Source organism: Bos taurus, chromosome 7 (genome assembly GCF_002263795.3).
Source record: "Bos taurus isolate L1 Dominette 01449 registration number 42190680 breed Hereford chromosome 7, ARS-UCD2.0, whole genome shotgun sequence".
NCBI lineage: Eukaryota > Metazoa > Chordata > Mammalia > Artiodactyla > Bovidae > Bos > Bos taurus.
The window spans coordinates 31,021,852-31,039,730 of NC_037334.1; the positions used below are offsets into that span (position 1 = coordinate 31,021,852).

The window sequence follows — 17,879 nt, forward strand, 5'->3', positions numbered from 1 at the left end:
CACAATTTTAGATTAGCAGCTACTTTTGTCATCTTTCAGATTAAAACATAAATGCCATGAAGAAACTTCTAAGGATCTCCTAGGAAAAAGTCAAGGAAAGAAAAGAAAAAGGAGTATTACAATTTTGGTTAACTGTCATACTCTAAGTTGTTAGGTAGCTACAGAAAAGGGGAGGGGGAGGCTGGGTAAATGATTGTCTTCACATTTTAATTTTCTGACACGAATTCATAAAATACATGAATTCATCTGCAGTGAAAACTTTTCACACATTAAACAGGAAATTATATGGACCTCTGTCATAGAGGACTGTATTTTTAAATATACTTATATTAAAAAAATACAGGATGGTTTCAATATTCAGCCACTATAAAAGCTGAGGGAGGATACATTATCAAGTTTACATTATCAAGTTTTAACTCAAAGAAAGCCAGTTTAGGTAAATTAAGCTCTCAAACACACAAAGACTTACTATTGCAATTATTTGTGCCATTAATTCTAAGGCAGATGCTGCTTTTTAATAGCCAAACATTAATTTGTATTTAAATTTTAATCTTAAAGCAGGTAATTGTTTTGAAGAGGGTCCAATTTTTTAAAGGTAGAAAGAGACTACACCAAATCCTGCCCCCATATCAAAAATAAATTCCTGAAGCATCAATTTATTCACTTAAAATTGAATCAAAATGGAACCCATGGTAAATACTAAAACATTTTTAAAACAGATTTCAAATATATATAGATTATGAATAAAGTAATTCTTAAGTTCAGAGTTTAATTTTGCTTTGTGAAAAATTGTAAGTAAGAAAGAATATAATCATTGCTATTTCTCAAAGTCTGAATGCCACAACCATTAGTTTGTGTCCAAGTACTGCTCGAAATAATCAAATTATTCATGTGACTTATTTCCAAACACTTAAAACCAGAAAGGATCACATTCGTGCTTCTCACAACAGTCTTTATTTTTCACAAAGCAAAGTAACTAAAATTTCCTATCCTCCTAAGTCGTTAACAAGAAAAGCCATCAATAGTACTTCACAGAAAATGTTAGTTTTAAGAGAATATTTTGATAGGATATATGCTACAATTGACAATTACTTAAAAAAAAAATAAAGCTATTTACAATTACCTGCAAAAAGATCTTCTCTGTCATCATCTAGCGCAACTTCTGCAGGTTTTGGACCATTGGAGTTTGTACTAATATCTTCTGCAAGAAAGCTAGCTGGATCCGGAGATGATGGACTTGACTGTTAAAAAAATAATTGATAATGGATTGCCATGTTTGTCTGTTATAATTATGTCTCCAGGTACTACAGAAATAGAACACTCTCCTGATAAGCAGAGAAAAAGAATAAGAACATCTATTTACAGTTCCTCCTCTGAGGGTAAGAAATAACCAAAAACACACTTTCACTCACCTCCTTTCTTAACAAAGTCACTTAAGATTTAAAAGAGAAAATCTTTTCCAGTCACCCAGTTAGCTATACTAATCTGTCAAGTTTAGTTATAATTAACAAAAACAAATTTTAATGTTTTATACAGTATATATCATATAATAGTAAAAATCAGACCTTGCAAATATGTTGCATGAATAGTAAGTTCAAATTAATACTTTAAGAAAAAGGTTTAGCAGTAGTTGACTTAAGACTACAATTATTCTAAAATTTCTGTATTTTCAAACTAAAAAATTCCCAATTATTTACATTTCAATGAAGCTAAAGGAATATTTTTATATTTCTGAAAGTACAAAAATCAGCAAAATGGAATCAACACTGTAAAGCTTTTAGATTTATCACAGTTTCCTTATAATGTTTAAAACCAGTACTTAAAAAAAATACATAACATAAAAGGAAGCTGTATATAGCAGAAGTGCACAGCTATATATTTTCAAAACCCAACACACCTGTGTAGTCAGCACCCAGATCAAGAAAGAGAACATTATCAAATCGAGAAGCTCCACTCGTGCTCCCCCCCATTCTTTACCCTCTCCCAACCTAGGCTTCCACCAACAAGGATTCGTTTTTCCTGTTTTTGCTCTTCACAGAACTAGAATCATCCAAAACACATTTTTTTTTTCTGTTTTGTTTTTCTGATCTTAATGCTCTGTATACAAGACTCTTATATTGTCGCATGTAATAACAGAACACTCATCTTTGTTGATGTAAATATTCCACTGTGTAAATATACCACAACTGATCCATTCTGCTGCTGATGAGCACCTAGGTTTTCAAATTTCATTACCAGTTTTTTACCACTACCAGCAGTGCTGTATGAACTGTCCAGCACATGTATCTTTTAGCAAACAGTGAACAAATTTCTGTTCGTTATGTACCTAGGAGTGGAATACCTGAATCACAGGATAGGTAAATGTTCTGCTTTAGAAGATATCGCTAAAAATCTTCTAAAGCAGTTATATAATTTACACTCCGCCCAGTAATATAGGACTTCCCTGTAGCTCAACGGTAAAGGATCTGCCTGCAATGCAGGAGACCAGGGTTCGATCCCTGGGTCAGAAGATCCTCTGGAGAAGGGAATGGCAATGCACTCCAGTATTCCAGCCTGTAGAATCCAATGGACAGAGAAACCCGGAGGGCTACAGTCCATGGGGTTAGAGTTGGACATGACCGTGTGACTAATACACACACACCAGTAATATACAGAGCTTCCAGCTGCTTTATATCCTGTCAACACTTAAATATATTTCATGTTTTCACTTAAGCTATTATGGAGAGTATAAAGTGCACATTACTGTGATCTGAATTGGCATTTTCCTGATGAGTAACGATGGCGAGCAGTTTTTCATATGTTTAACAGACATTTGGATATCTTCCTTTGTGAAGGGTCTCTTTAAGTATTTTCCCTATTTTTCTATTGTTGTTATTGATTTGTAGGAGTTCTTTACATAGTCTAGATAGAAGTTCTAGATATGTATCACATATGTATGGAGAATAAAATTTTCTCCCAGTTTGTACTGTTGCCTTTCCACTTACTTAATGGTACATATTAATGAATAAAGTTATTAATCAGTTCAGTTCAGTCACTCAGTCATGTCTTTTGAAACCCCATGAATCGCAGCATGCCAGGCCTCCCTGTCCATCACCAACTCCTGGAGTCCACCCAAACCCATGTCCATTGAGTCGGTGATGCCATCCAGCCATCTCATCCTCTGTCGTCCCCTTCTCCTCCCGCCTTCAATCTTTTCCAGCATCAGGGTCTTTTCAAATGAGTCAGCTCTTCACATCAGGTGGCCAAAGCACTGGAGTTTCAGCTTCAACATCAGTCCTTCCGATGAACACCCAGGACTAATCTCCTTTAGGATGGACTGGTTGGACCTCCTTGCAGTCCAAGGGACTCTCAAGAGTCTTCTCCAACACCACAGTTCAAAAGCATCAATTCTTCAGTGTTCAGCTTTCTTTATAGTCCGACTCTCACATCCAGACATGACCACTAGAAAAACCATAGCCTTGACTAGATGGACCTTTGTTGACAAAGTAATATCTCTGCTTTTTAACATGCTGTCTAGGTTGGTCGTAACTTTCCTTCCAAGGAGTAAGCACCTTTTAATCTCATGGCTGCAATCACCACCTGCAGTGATTTTGGAGCCCCCAAAAATAAAGTCTGACACTGTTTCCACTGTTTCCCCATCTATTTGCCATGAAGTGATGGGACCAGATGCCATGATCTTAGTTTTCTGAATGTTGAGCTTTAAGCCAACTTTTTCACTCTCCTCTTTCACTTTCATCAAGAGGCTCTTCAGTTCTTTTTCACTTTCTGGCATAAATTATTAAGTAGTAAGGGTAAATTATCAATTTTTCTTTAAGGCCATTTCTAATTAATAACATTTGTCTGATCAGTTTTTTGAGTAACGATCCCCTACGGCATAAGGACATTTCTTTACAGCTTTCAAAAACAGTTTAAATTCCTTATGGGAAAATTTTTTTTTTTTCCCCTTATGGGAAAATTTTAAAAAGCAGTTTTCTTTTCTCTCAGGAGCTCATTACTACATCTCCAAACTCTCACAAAGGTAGGCGTCAACTCACCTTAGCATGTTTTTCTTGAAGGAACTTAAAAACAAATAAGCTTTTCCTATAAGCTTTTTCCAGAAGATGTTCCTGACAACCCTCTAATTGAGTATGGTTGAGTGGTATATATGCTTCCAATGCATATCTGTTTCTTTTGTCATAATTTCTCTATTACATTATCTATTTATAGACTAACAACTCTGTATGGAAAGAAGAATGTCTTATTTTATTTCTTTTTACCAGGTTCCTGGCAGCGAACACTCAATGACTATCTGTTAACTCAACTCTAAGAAAATAACTATGAATGTGTGTAAGAAATGGCAGTAAGTCTGTCAACCAGACTGTTTACAATAAAGTTTGAAATGCCTTTAAGTATATATACATAAAAATAGCAGAGTGGCTCCAACACCCATTCACAGAAGAGGAATTGCTGCAATTTGAGGAATAGCTAAAAAAAACATCTACCCCGAACATTACATTTAAAGAAAAACTAAGGGCTTTCTCACTAAGAGCAAGAACAAGGTAAGGATGTCTGCTGTCATTACTGCTTGTCAACATAACGCTGCAAGTCCAAGCTAATGCAGTAAAGATAAAAAAGGAAATAAAATCCAGAAGAACTGACAAAGGCTTCCAGAACTAATAAACAATTATAGCAAGGTTGCAGGATACAACGTTAACCTACAGAAGCTAATTACTTCTATATACCATCAACAAATAGAATTTGAAATTTAAAAAGAAAAAAATACCATTTACATCAGCACCCAAAACAACTAAACACTTAGGAAGAAATCTAACAAAATATGCACAAAATCCCTATGAGGAAAACTAAACAATTCTAATGAACAAAATTAAAGAACTAAATAAATGGAGAGATATTCCATATTCATGAATAGGAAGACTCAATACTGTCAAGATGTCCATTCTTCCTGACTTTGAACCACAGGTTCAATGCAATACCAATCAAAATTCCAGCAAGCTATTTTGTGGGTATCGACAGAATGATGACAAAGTTTACACGAGAAGCACAAAACCCAGAAGAGACAGTACATTACTGAACAAGAAGAACATAGTGGGAGGACTGCAGCTCCTGACCTCAAGACTCACCATGAGGCCACAGGAACTGACACAGCATGGGACAGGTAAAAGAGCAAACAGACCAGTGGGACAGAGAACCTAGAGATAGACTCACTCACTATCAGCAAGTCCTTCACGGATGGCAGTCTTGTGGCCAAGGGGCTTGTGTAACTCAATGAAGCCATGAGCCATGCCATGCAGGGCCACCCAAGAAGGACAGGTCATGGTGGAGAGCTCTGACAAAACATGGTCCACTGGAGGAGGGAATGGCAAACCATTCCATTATTCCTGCCTTGAGAACTCTGTGGACATTATGAAAAGTCAAAAAGATATGACACTGGAAGATGAGCCCTTCGGGTCAGAGGGTGTCATATGCTACTGGGGAAGAGTGGAGAAATAGCTCCAAAAAGAAGGAAGAGGCTGGGCCAAAGTGGAAACAACACTCAGTTGTGGGTGTATCTGGTGTTGAGAGGTAAGTCTGATACTGTAAAGAAGAATAAAGTATAGGACCTGGAATGTTAGGTACATGAATTAAGGTGAACTAGACATGGTCAAGCATGAGATGGTAAGAGTAAACACTGACAACTTAGAAACCAGTGAACTAAAATGGATGGGAATGGGTGAATTTAATTCAGATGACCATCAGGTTTACTTCGGTGGGCAAGAATTCCTTAGAAGACATGGAGTAGCCCTCATTATCAACAAGAGTCTGAAACGCAGTTGGGTACAATCTCAACGACAGAATGATCTCAGTTTGTTTCCAAGGGAAATCACTGAACATCACAGTAATTCAAGTCTATGTCCCAACCACTAATGCTGAAGAAGCTGAACAGTTCTATAAAGACCTACAAGACCTTTTAGAATTAACACCAAAAAGAGATACTTTTTTCATCATATGGGGATTGGAACGCAAAAGTAGGAAGTCAAGAGATACCTGGAGTTAAGAGGCAAGTTTGGCCTTGAAAATGAAGCTGGGCAAAGGCTAACAGAATTTTGTCAAGAGAGCACACCTGTCATAGCAAACGCCCTCTTCCAAAAACAGAAGTGACAACTCTAGACAAGGACATCACCAGAGGGTCAATACTGAAATCAGTCTGATTATATTCTTTGCAGCTGAAGATGGAGACGCTCTCTACAGTCAGCAAAAACAAGACCTGGAGCTGACTGTGACTCAGATCATGAGCTCCATATGGCAAAATTCAGACTTATTAAGAAAGTAGGGAAAACCACTAAGCAGTTTAGGTATAATCTTAATTAACCCATTCTGACTGTACAGTGGAGGTAACGAATAATTCAAGGGATTAGATCTGATACACAGAGTGCCTGAAAAACTATGGATGGAGGTCAGTAACTACACAGAAAGTGGTGACCAAAAACCAGCCTAAAGAAAAAGAAATGCAAGAAGGCAAAGTGGTTGTCTAAGGAGACCTTACAAATAGCAAAGGAAAGAAGAGAAGTGAAAGGCAAGGGAGAAAGGGAAAGAGTTCCACAGAACAGCAAGGAGAGATAAGAAAGCCTTTTTAAGAGAACAATGCAAAGTAACAGAGGAAAACAACAGAATGGAATAGTTTAGAGATCTCTTGAAGAAAATTGGAGATATCAAGCGAACATTTCATGCAAGGATGAGTAAGTAAGGACCTAACAGAAGCAGAAGAGATTAAGAAGACATGGCAAGAATACACAGAAGAACTATACAAAAAAAGTCTTAATGACCCAGATAACCACAATGGTGTGGTCACTCACGGAGAGCCAGACCTCCTGGAGTATGAAGTCAAGTGGGCCTTAGGAAGCATTCAGTTCAGTTCAGTTGCTTAGTTGTGTACGACTTTTTTGCATCCCCATGGACTGCAGCACGTCAGGCTTCCTTATCTATTACCAACTCCCAGAGCTTACTTAAACTCATCTCCATTGAGTTGGTGATGCCATCCAATCATGTCATCCTCTGTCGTTCCTTCTCCTCCTGCCATCAATCTTTCCCACCATCAGGGTCTTTTCAAATGAGTCAGTTCTTCACATCAGGTGGCCAAAGTATTGGAATTTCAGCTTCAGCATCGGGTCCTTCCAATGAACATTCAGGACTGATTTCCTCTAGCATGAACTGGTTGGATCTCCTTGTAGTCCAAGGGACTCTCAAGAGTCTTCTCCAACACCACAATTCAAAAGCATCAATTCTTCAGTGCTCAGCTTTCTTCACAGTCCAATTCTCACATCCATACATGACTACTGGAAAAAACAGAGCTGACTAGATGGACCTTTGCTGGCAAAGTAATGTCTCTGTTTTTTAATATGCTATCTAGGTTGGTCATAACTGTTCTTCCAAGGAGCAAGCGTCTTTAATTTCATGGCTGCAATCACCATCTGCAGTGATTTTGGAGCCCCCAAAAATGAAGTCTGTCACTATTTCCATTATTTTCCCATCTATTTGCCATGAAGTGATGGGACCAGAGGCCATGATCTTAGTTTTCTGAATGTTGAGCTTTTAGCCAACTCTTTCACTTTCATCAAGAGGCTCTTTGGTTTTTCGCTTTCTGCCATATATGAGGCTATTGATATTTCTCCTGGCAATCTTTATTTCAGCTTGTGATTCAACCACCAGCATTTCTCATGATGTACTCTGCATATAAGTTGAATAAGCAGGGTGACAATATATAGCCTTGACGTACTCCTTTCCTCATTTGGAATCAGTCTGTTATTCCATGTCCAGTTCTAACTGTTGCTTCTTGACCTGCATACAGATTTCTCAGAAGGCAGGTCAGGTGGTCTGGTATTCCCATCTCTTCAAGAATTTTCAATTTATTGTGATCCACACAGTCAAAGGCTTTGGCATAGTCAATAAAGCAAAAATAGAAGTTTTTCTTCAACTCTCTTGCTTTTTCGATGATCCAACAGATGTTGGCAAGTTGATCTCTGGTTCCTCTGCCTTTTCTAAAACCAGCTTGAAAATCTGAAGTTCACAATTCACGTATTGTTGAAGCCTGGCTTGGAGAATTTTGAGCATTACTTTGCTAGTGTGTGAGATGAGTACAATTGTGTGGTAGTTTGAGCATTCTTTGGCACTGCCTTTCTTTGGGGTGGGAATGAAAACTGACCTTTTCCAGTCCTGTGGCCACTGCTGAGTTTTCCAGATTTGCTAGCATATTGAGTGCAGCACTTTCACAGCATCATCTTTTAGGATTTGAAATAGTTCAACTGGAATTCCATCACCTCCACTAGCTTTGTTCATAGTGATGCTTCTTAAGGCCCACTTGACTTCGCATTCCAGGATGTCTGGCTTAGGTGAGTGATCACACCATTATGGTTATCTGGGTCCTGAAGATCTTTTTTTGTACAGTTTTCCTGTGTATTCTTGCCACCTCTTCTTAATATCTTCTGCTTCTGTTACGTCCATACCATTTCTGTCCTTTATTGAGCCCATCTTTGCATGAAATGTTCCCTTCATATCTCTAATTTTCTTGAAGAGATCTCTAGTCTTTCCCATTCTGTTGTTTTCCTCTATTTCTTTGCACTGATCACTGAAGAAGGCTTTCTTATCTCTCCTTGATATTCTTTGGAAATGGGAATATCTTTCCTTTCCTCCTTTGTCTTTAGCTTCTCTTCTTTTCTCGAGAAGAAAAGCTGTTGTCTGAAGGCCTCCTCAGACAACAATTTTGCCGTTTTGCATTTCTTTTTCTTGGGGATGGTCTTGATCACTGCCTTCTGTACAATGTCACAAACCTCTGTCCATAGTTCTTCACGCACTGTATCTATCAGATCTAATCCCCAGAATGTGTTTGTCACTTCCACTGTATAATTGTAGGGGATTTGATTTAAGTCATACCTGAATGGTCTAGTGCTTTTCCCTACTTTCTTCAATTTAAGTCTGAATTTGGCAATAAGGAGTTCATGGTCTGAGCCACAGTCAGCTCCCAGTCTTGTTTTTGCTGACTGTATAGAGCTTTTCCATCTTTGGCTGCAAAGAATGTAATCAATCTGATTACAGTATTGACCATCTGTGATGTCCGTGTATGGAATCTTCTCTTGTATTGTTGGAAGAGGGTGTTTGCTATGACCAGTGTGTTCTCTTGGCAAAATTATATTAGTCTTTGCCCTGCTTCATTCTGTACTCCAAGGCCAAATCTGCCTGTGACTCCAGGTATCTCTTGACTTCCTACTTTTGCATTCCAGTCCCCTATAATGAAAAGGACATCTTTTTTGAGTATTAGTTCTAGAAGGTCTTATAGGTCTTCATAGAACTGTTCAATTTTAGCTTCTTCAGCATACTGGTTGGGGCACAGATTTGGATTACTGTGATACTGAATGCAAGCATTACTACCAAAGTTAGTGGAGGTGATGGAATTCCAACTGAGCTACTTAAAATCCTGAAGGATAATGCCGTTAAAGTGCTACACTCCATATGCCAGTAAATTTGGAAAAGAAAGCAGTGGCTACAGGACTGGAAAAAGTCAGTTTTCATTTCAATCTCAAAGAAGATCAATGTCAAAGAATTTTCAAATTATCACCCAATTGGGCTCATTTTTCACATGCTAGCAAGGTAATGCTCATAATCCTTCAAGCTAGGCTTCAGCATTACGTGAACCAAGAAATTCCAGATATACAAGCTGGATTTAGAAAGGCAGAGGAACCAGATATCAAATTACCAACATTCGTTGTATCACAGAGAAAGCATGGGAATTCCAGAAGAACATCTACTTCCACTTCATTGACTATGCCAAAGTGTTTGACTGTGTGGATCACAACAAACTGTGGAAAATTCTTAAAGAAACAGGAATACCAGACCACCCTAACTGTCACCTGAGAAGCCTGTATTCGAGTCAAGGAGCAACAGTTAGAACTAAACATGGAACAACATTGACATTGACACTGAAGTCGCTCAGTCGTGTCTGACTCTCTGCAATCCCATGGGCTGTAGCCTACCAGGCTTCTCCGTCCAAGGAATTTTCCAGGCAAGAGTACTAGAATGGGTTGCCATTTCCTTCTCCAGGAGATCTTCCCGACCCAGGGATCGAACCAGGTCTCAGACGCTTTACTGTCTGAGCCACCGATTAGTTCAAAATTGGAAAAGGACTGCATCAAGGCTGTATATTGTCACCCCGCTAATTTAACTTATATGCAGAGTACATTATGTGAAATGCTGGGCTGGGTGAATCACAAGCTGGAATCAAAATTGATAGGAGAAATATCAACAACCATCACTCTTGGCAGAGAACGAAAAGAAACTAAAGAGCCTCTGGAAGAGGGTTAAAGAGAAGAGTGAAAAGGCTGGCTTAAAACTCAACATGTAAAAAACTAAGATCATTGTGTTTGGTCCCATCACTTCATGGCAAATAGAAAGGGAGAAAGTGGAAACAGTGACAGAGTTTACTTTCTCAGGCTCCAAAATCACTGCAGATGGTGACTGCAGCCAAGAAGTTAAAAGACACTTGCTCCTTGGAAGGAAAGCTATGATACATATAGACAGCATATTAAAAAGCAGAGACATCACTTTGCTGACAAAGGTCCTTATAGTCAACGCTATGGTTTTTCCAGTAGTAATGTACAGATGTGAGAGCTGGACAATAAATAATGCTGAGCGTCAAACAATTGATATTTCTGAGTTACGATGTTGAAGAAGACTCTTGAGAGTCCTTTGGATTTCAAGGAGATCAAATCAATCAATTCTAAAGGAAATCAACCCTGATCATATACTGAAAGGACTAATGGTGATTCGACTCATTAGAAAAGACCCTGATGCTGGGAAAGACTGAGGGTAGGCGGAGAAGGGGGCAAGAGAGCATGGGATGGTTGGATGGCATTGCCAACTCAATGGATGGGAGTCTGAACAAACTCTGGAAGATAGTGAAGAACACAGAAGCGTGGCATGTTGCAGCCCATGGGACTGCAGAGTCAGGCATGACTTAGTGACTGAAAAACAACAGAACAGCCAAATGATTCTCAACAAATGAGCAAAGGCAACATAATGTGGAAAAATTAGTCTCTTCAACAAACTGCTGCAACAACTGAAAATCTACATGTAAGAAAAGCATCTAGAAACAGAACTTACAGCATTCACAAAAATCAACTCAAAATGGATCATTGACCTAAAGATAGAGCACTAAAGTATAAAGTGTCTCGAAGATAACTCAAGAGGAAATCTAGATGACCTCATGTTTCATAGTAAGTTTTTAGATGTAACAGAGGTACAATCCATGAAAAAAACATTTGATAAAGCAGACTTCACCAAAATTAAAATAAAAACTACTCTGCAAAGGACAATGTCAAGAAAATGGAAAAACAAGCTGCAGACTGGGAGAAAATATTTTCAAAAGACACAGCTGATAAAGCTTTATTATGCAAAGCATACAAAGAACGCTTAAAACTCAACAATTAGAAAATGAACAACCCAATTTAATAAAAGGCCAAAGACTGTAACAGATACTTCACCAAAGATAAACATATGGCAGATAACCATAAGAAAAGATGTCCCACATCATATGTTATCAGGGAAATGCAAACTGAAACAACAGTGAGACACACTACACCTCACAGTGGAGTCACTCCAGACACCTATTAAAGTGATCAAAATTTCGAACACTGATACCACCAAATGCTGATGAGGATGTGAAGCAAGAGGAACTCTCATTCACTGCTGGTGGGAATGCAAAGTGGTACAACCACTATGGAAGACCATTTTGGCAGTACATTTATAAGATAAGCATACTCTTATGTGTTCCAGCAACTGTGATCTTTAGTAGTCATCCAGGGGAGCTGAAAACATACCCACACAAAAACATGCACATAATGTTAACAGTAGCTTTAATTATAATTGCTAAAATTTGGAAGCAATGAAGATGTTCTTCAGTAGGTGCCTGGGTAAGCAAACTACAGTACATCCAGACAATACAGTTTGCATTGTATTATTCAGACCAAAAGGAAATGAAGCAGCTAACCATGAAAAGACATAGAGGAAACTTAAATGTGAAAGAAGCCAGCCTGAAAGACCTACATATTATATATTTACAACTATACTGCACTGTTGAAAAGGCAGAACTATGGAGATAGTAAAGACTAGTGGATTGGGGGAAGGGTGGGATGAACAAGCAGAGCAGAGAGGAATTTCAGGACAGTGAAACTACTCTGTAATATATTGTAACAGTGGACACATGTCATTATACATTTGCCCAAACCCAGAGAACGTACAACACCAAGGGTGAACCCTAATGTAAACTACGGATCTTGGGTGATTGTGATTTGTCAGTGTAGTTTTACCAATTGTAGCAAAGGTACCACTATGGTGGAGGATATTGATAATGCAGAAAAACGCATGTGTAGGCACATTATATGGGAAATCTCTATACTTTCCACTCAATTTTGCTATGAATTTAAAACTGCTCTAAAAGGTAAAGTCTATTTTTCAAAAGACATAGCAGCAGAGTGGCATTTGGTTTCACAGAAAAATGCTTCGAATATGCCACTATATAAAAGAAATGGTTACCTATGAGTACGACCCAGTTTCCTGACACTACTCATTAAAAATAAACGCTGCTGGGCTTCCCTGGAGGCTCAGTGGTAAAGAATCTATAGGCTCAGTGGTAAAGAATCTATCTGCCAATGCAGGAGACACGGGTTCAGTCCCTGATCCAGGAAGATCCCACATGCCGCCAGCAACTAAACCTGTGCACCTAAACTACTGGGCCTGTGCTCTAGAGCCTGGGAGCCACAGTTACTGAGCCCACGTGCCACAACTAATGAAGCCTGCGTGCCCCAGAGCCCATGCTCCCCAACAAGAGAGCCACCACGATGAGAAGCCTGTGTATCACAACCAAAGAGTAGTCCCTGCTTGCAACAATTAGAGAAAAGCCCTGCAGCAATGAATGCCCAGCACAGTCATAAAAAAAATTATAAAAAAAAGAATAAACACATACTCTTTAAAAACCAACCAATCAATACACAAATAAATATTGTTTTTTGCAGCTGGTCCTCTCTTTGTGGGGGTCCAACAGATTCAATCAACTGCAGATTGAAAATATTTTTTTTAATTTCAGAGAGATTCAATAAAGTGGATTTTGCCACACACCAGCTTGTGGCTCAGCTGGTAAAGAACCTGCCTGCAATGTGGGAGACCTGGGTTTGATCCCTGGGTTGGGAAGATCCCCGGGAGAAGAGAAAGGCTACCCACTCCAGTATTCTGGCTGGAGAATTCCACGGACTATATAGTCCATGGGGTCTCAAAGTGTCAGACACGACTGAGCAACCTTCAGGGCTTCCCTGATCGCTCAGTTGGTAAAGAATCTGCCTGCAATGCAGGAGACCCTGGTTTGTTTCCTGGGTCGGGAAGATCAGCTGGAGAAGGGATAGGCTACCTACTCCAGTATTCTTGGGCTTCCCTGGTGGCTCAGCTGGTAAAGAATCTGCCTGCAATGGGGGAGACCTGAATTCGATCTCTGGGTTGGGAAAATCCCCTGGAGAAGGGAAGGGTTACCCACTCCCGTATTCTGGCCTTGAGAATGCCATGGACTGTATAGTCCATGGGGTCACAAAAAGTAGGACACTACTGAGCAACTTTCACTTTCACTCCAGCAACCAATTGCACAGCTGCTGCCACTAAGTCACGTCAGTCATGTCCGACTCTGTGCGACCCCATAGACGGCAGCCCACCAGGCTCCCATCCTGGGTTTCTCCAGGCAAGAACACTGGAGTGGGTTGCCTTTTCCTTCTCCAGTGCATGAAAGTGAAAAGTGAAAGTGAAGTCACCCAGTCATGTCCACGACTCTTCACAACCCCATGGACTGTAGCCTACCAGGCTCCTCCGTCCATGGGATTTCCTAGACAAGAGTACTGGAGTGGGTTGCCGTTGCATTTACATTGTATTTACTATTTATAAGCATTTACACTGACATAAGTATTATAAGAAAATTTGAGATGATTTTAAAGTATATGGGAGGATGTGTATAGGTTATATGGAACACTATGCCATTTTAAATAAGAGACTTCCCAAAAGGGATTTTGGTGTCTGTAGTGTGTCCTAAAACCAATGCTGTATGGATACTGAGGGAGATTATACTTGATTTGAGTAAGAAACAGGCATTAAGGGCCTATATAATAGACCTGGGTACTCAACTTGATTATTAAGAAGAGATTTTTATTTTTAAAATGTCAAAATTTCCTGGGGATCAAAGTTCTGGATTTTAGTTTTGCCTGCACACGAACTTGTCTAGGGTTACATAAATTTCCTTGCTGTTGTTGTTCAGTCACTAAGTCGTGTCCAACTCTTTGCAACCCCACGAACTACAGCACACCAGGCTACCCTGTCTTTCACTATCTCCCAAAATTTGTTCAAACTTATAAGAAGTACATCAGAATTGCTATAATGGTGCTTCCCCCCCCCTTTTTTTTGACTACCCACTTTACTATTTTACAATTTCTAAATCTAGAGTCATCTAACTTGATTTCTTTTTGCATTTCTTAACTTTGCTTGATAATAACTCTGAAAAACACCAAAATTTGTAAAAATTACATGCAATCTCAAAAACAGTCAATCTCAACTCAAGGCTATTATTTAGTGCTTGTGTAATAAACCTGTGATCAAATTTCAAGAGAAAAGACAATCAACAGATCCTAACCCCCAAACAGATATTGCAGTATTAGCCAAGAAAACTTTTCCAAGGTTTTCGAGCTATGCTCCATGAGATAACGGTAAATATATCTGAAGTGAATAAAAAAATGAATGTTTGCAGCAAAGAAACAGAACCTACTAAAACAAACAAAACAGAGAAAGAAAAGAAAGAAAAAAGGAAAACTCCAAAACTAAAATCAAAGTATCTAAAAAAGTTACAGATTGGGTTCAATAAAAGAATGTAGATGACACAAAAGTATCAGTGAACTTGAAAATAAATCCATATGAAGTACCCAATATGAATAATCATGAAAAAAAGTTGAATAAAATGAACAAGACCTCAGAGATCTGTGGGATATTAGAAGGTCTAACATTTATGTCACTGAAGTCACTGGAGAGATGAAAAATTTCTGCAGAAATATATACAGAAAAAAAATGTTGAAAATTCTTGAAGCTGAAGGATATAAATGTATAGGAGCAAACTTCAAGGAGGATAAAACCAGAGAAAACTATGACTACAACATATTATCACATTGCTAAAAATAAAACTATTAGGGGAAAAAATGAAAGTAATGAGAGAAAAAACCCACCATTTTCACAGGGACATATCAATTTTAATGACTGTAGATTTCTCATCAGAAATCATAAGACTAAAACAGTCTAAGAATAGTTTCTGAGTGATGGAAAAAAAACTACCCAAAACAGCAAAAATATCCTTCAGGAATAATGGTAAAATAGTTTTCAGATGAAGTACAAATAAGATAATTCATCATCAATAGACCTGGTCTAAAAAAAAATGCTAAAAGAAATTCTTTAAGCTTAAGAAAAAGTTATACAAAAGGAAACAATGAAAGAAGGAAACATAACAGGAATGCTAAATATCCAAATAACAAAAACTACTTTTTCCATCTTCAATTTGTTAAAATAGATACGACAATTCAAAGTAAAAACTGTAATACAGGATACAATTATAACACACGCAGACTATTAATAACCTAGGATGTATTCTTATCATAAATAAACGTTCACACTATGCTAATATCTTGGATATTCATAGCTCTTTGACATCAAAGTCACAGAGAAAGAAAAACTAGAATGTTTATGTAACAGAAAGGACTCTTTCCTACCATTGGTTAATACCTGGGAGTGGAGAACAAGATGGGAATGGTGTGGACCGTGAACAACTCCAGTAATGGCTGGGTGGCAGCAGGCACCCCTCTGTGGGCAGGCTATGAGGTGTGCACTTTATATCAGTGCCCATCCATCAGCAACACAGTGCCCTGCTGCTCTGCTCACTGAGCAGTCACTTGGTAAACACTCTCAGGACTCACTTGCCTCTGCCTCCGCCTGTCCATGTCTCTTTCAGTTTCCAAGTGGGTGCAGGAAGAGCTGTTCTCAGCTGGACAGAAAGGAGTATGAAGAGAGTGGCCACTGAATGAGGAAGTGATGGTAGAAGAGTAGTGTAACAGCTTCTGGGTGATCAGAATTATCCAAGACAGGTTATTCCACACAGGTATTGAAGAAACATATTTAACCTCTTTCTCCCCAAAAGATTAGGTCTGTTTAATATCCAGTATAATAAAGACTAGACTTCCCTGGTGGCTCGATGGGAAAGAATCCAGCTGCAATGTGGGAGATGCAGATTTGATCCCTTGGTTGGGAAGATCCCCTGGAGAAGGAAATGGCAACCCACTGCAGTATTCTTGCTTAGGAAACCCATGGACAAAGGAGCCTGGCAGGCTACAGTCCGTTGGGGTCATAGAGGAGTCAGACATGGTTTGGCAATTAAACAACAACAATAAAGATACTGTATTTTCTAGAGCAAAGAGCAGGGAGACATTGTCCATTATAAATGATTTAGGTTCTGTAAACTCAAGTTTCTCAGCTATGACACAAACCAAAGGCTGGTGCAATGTTGGTCTGGGCCCCTCTGTCTTATCATGCTGGCAAGAGAGGGGCAAGGTAGAGTCACAAAGACACTTCTGCTATTTGCTATGTGCTGAGTATAAAATCCTTTATTATGTCAACTTCTAGCAACCTTAAGAGAAATTAATCTGTCAGCTTACCAGGGAAGTAAAATTTACCCTTTACAGTTCTTAAAAGAAAAAGTCAGTGATCTTGAAGATAAGTCTTAGGAAATATTCAATCTGAGTAATAGGGAAAAAGAAATAAAGACAATGAACAAAATCCTAAGGATCTGTGAAACAATATAAAATGTTCAACAATCACATTACTGAAGCCCTCAAAAAGAGCAGCACAAAAAGTTTTTTCAAGAAGTTATGGCTAATTCTCCAAATCTGGTGCAAGACATTACTTTACAGATCCAGCAACATGAGAACTCCAAACAGGACTACTTCAGAGAAAACTAGATAGAGTCTCATCATTAAAAATGGCTGAAACCTAAACATTAAAACTAAAAACTTGAAGCAGCTAAGGAAAAACAAACAAAAATTACACTTAAAGAAACAGAAGAACTGAATATTTCTCATCAGAAATCAGAGACCAGAAACAGTAGCACAAAATCTTTAAAGTGCTGAAAGAAATGCCAATGCAGAATTCTATATCCAGCAAAAACACCCTTCAGGAATGACGGTGCAATAAAGTTATTCTCAGATTAAAGAAAACTATAGGACTCTGCCATCACTAGATCAGCTTTTTTTTTTATAAAAAAGTGCTAAGTTCTTTGGCCTGAAGATACATAATACAAAAAATGTAAATACACTAGTTATAATATAGAGGTGGTCAGATTGTGTATAAAAGTAACAACTCACAACAATACACTGCCTACAAAGCCCTACTTTAAAGATATAAGTTAAAACTGAAAGAATGGAAAAAACATGCTATGCTACCAAAGAAGAGCTGGAGTGTTACATTAACAGTAGATAAACTTAAGAATATCATCGGCAGTAAAGAGGGGTTTGTTGCTGTTGTTTAGTCGCTAAATTGTGTCTGACTCTGAGACACCATGGACTATAGCCCGCCAGGCTCCTCTGTCCATGATATTTCCTGGAGCAAGAATACTAGAGTGGGTTGCCATTTCCTTCTCCAGGGGATCTTCCCAACCCAGTGACTGAATCAGTGTCTCCTGCTTGGCAGGTGTATTCTTTACCACTGAGCCACCTGGGAAGCCCCAATAAAGGAGCAGTATCATATGATAAAAGGATCAACGTGCCAAAAATTGCAATAATACTAAATTG

General features: G+C 38.6%; 1 protein-coding gene across 1 annotated transcript in view; it reads right to left on the reverse strand.

Moving 5' to 3' along the window:
• Positions 1–17,879, reverse strand: part of SNX2 (sorting nexin 2) — a 58,756-nt gene that overhangs the window by 27,995 nt on the left and 12,882 nt on the right. Inside the window, 1 exon segment of the mRNA NM_001038519.1 lies at positions 1,124–1,241. Coding sequence (NP_001033608.1) covers positions 1,124–1,241 — 118 coding nt within the window.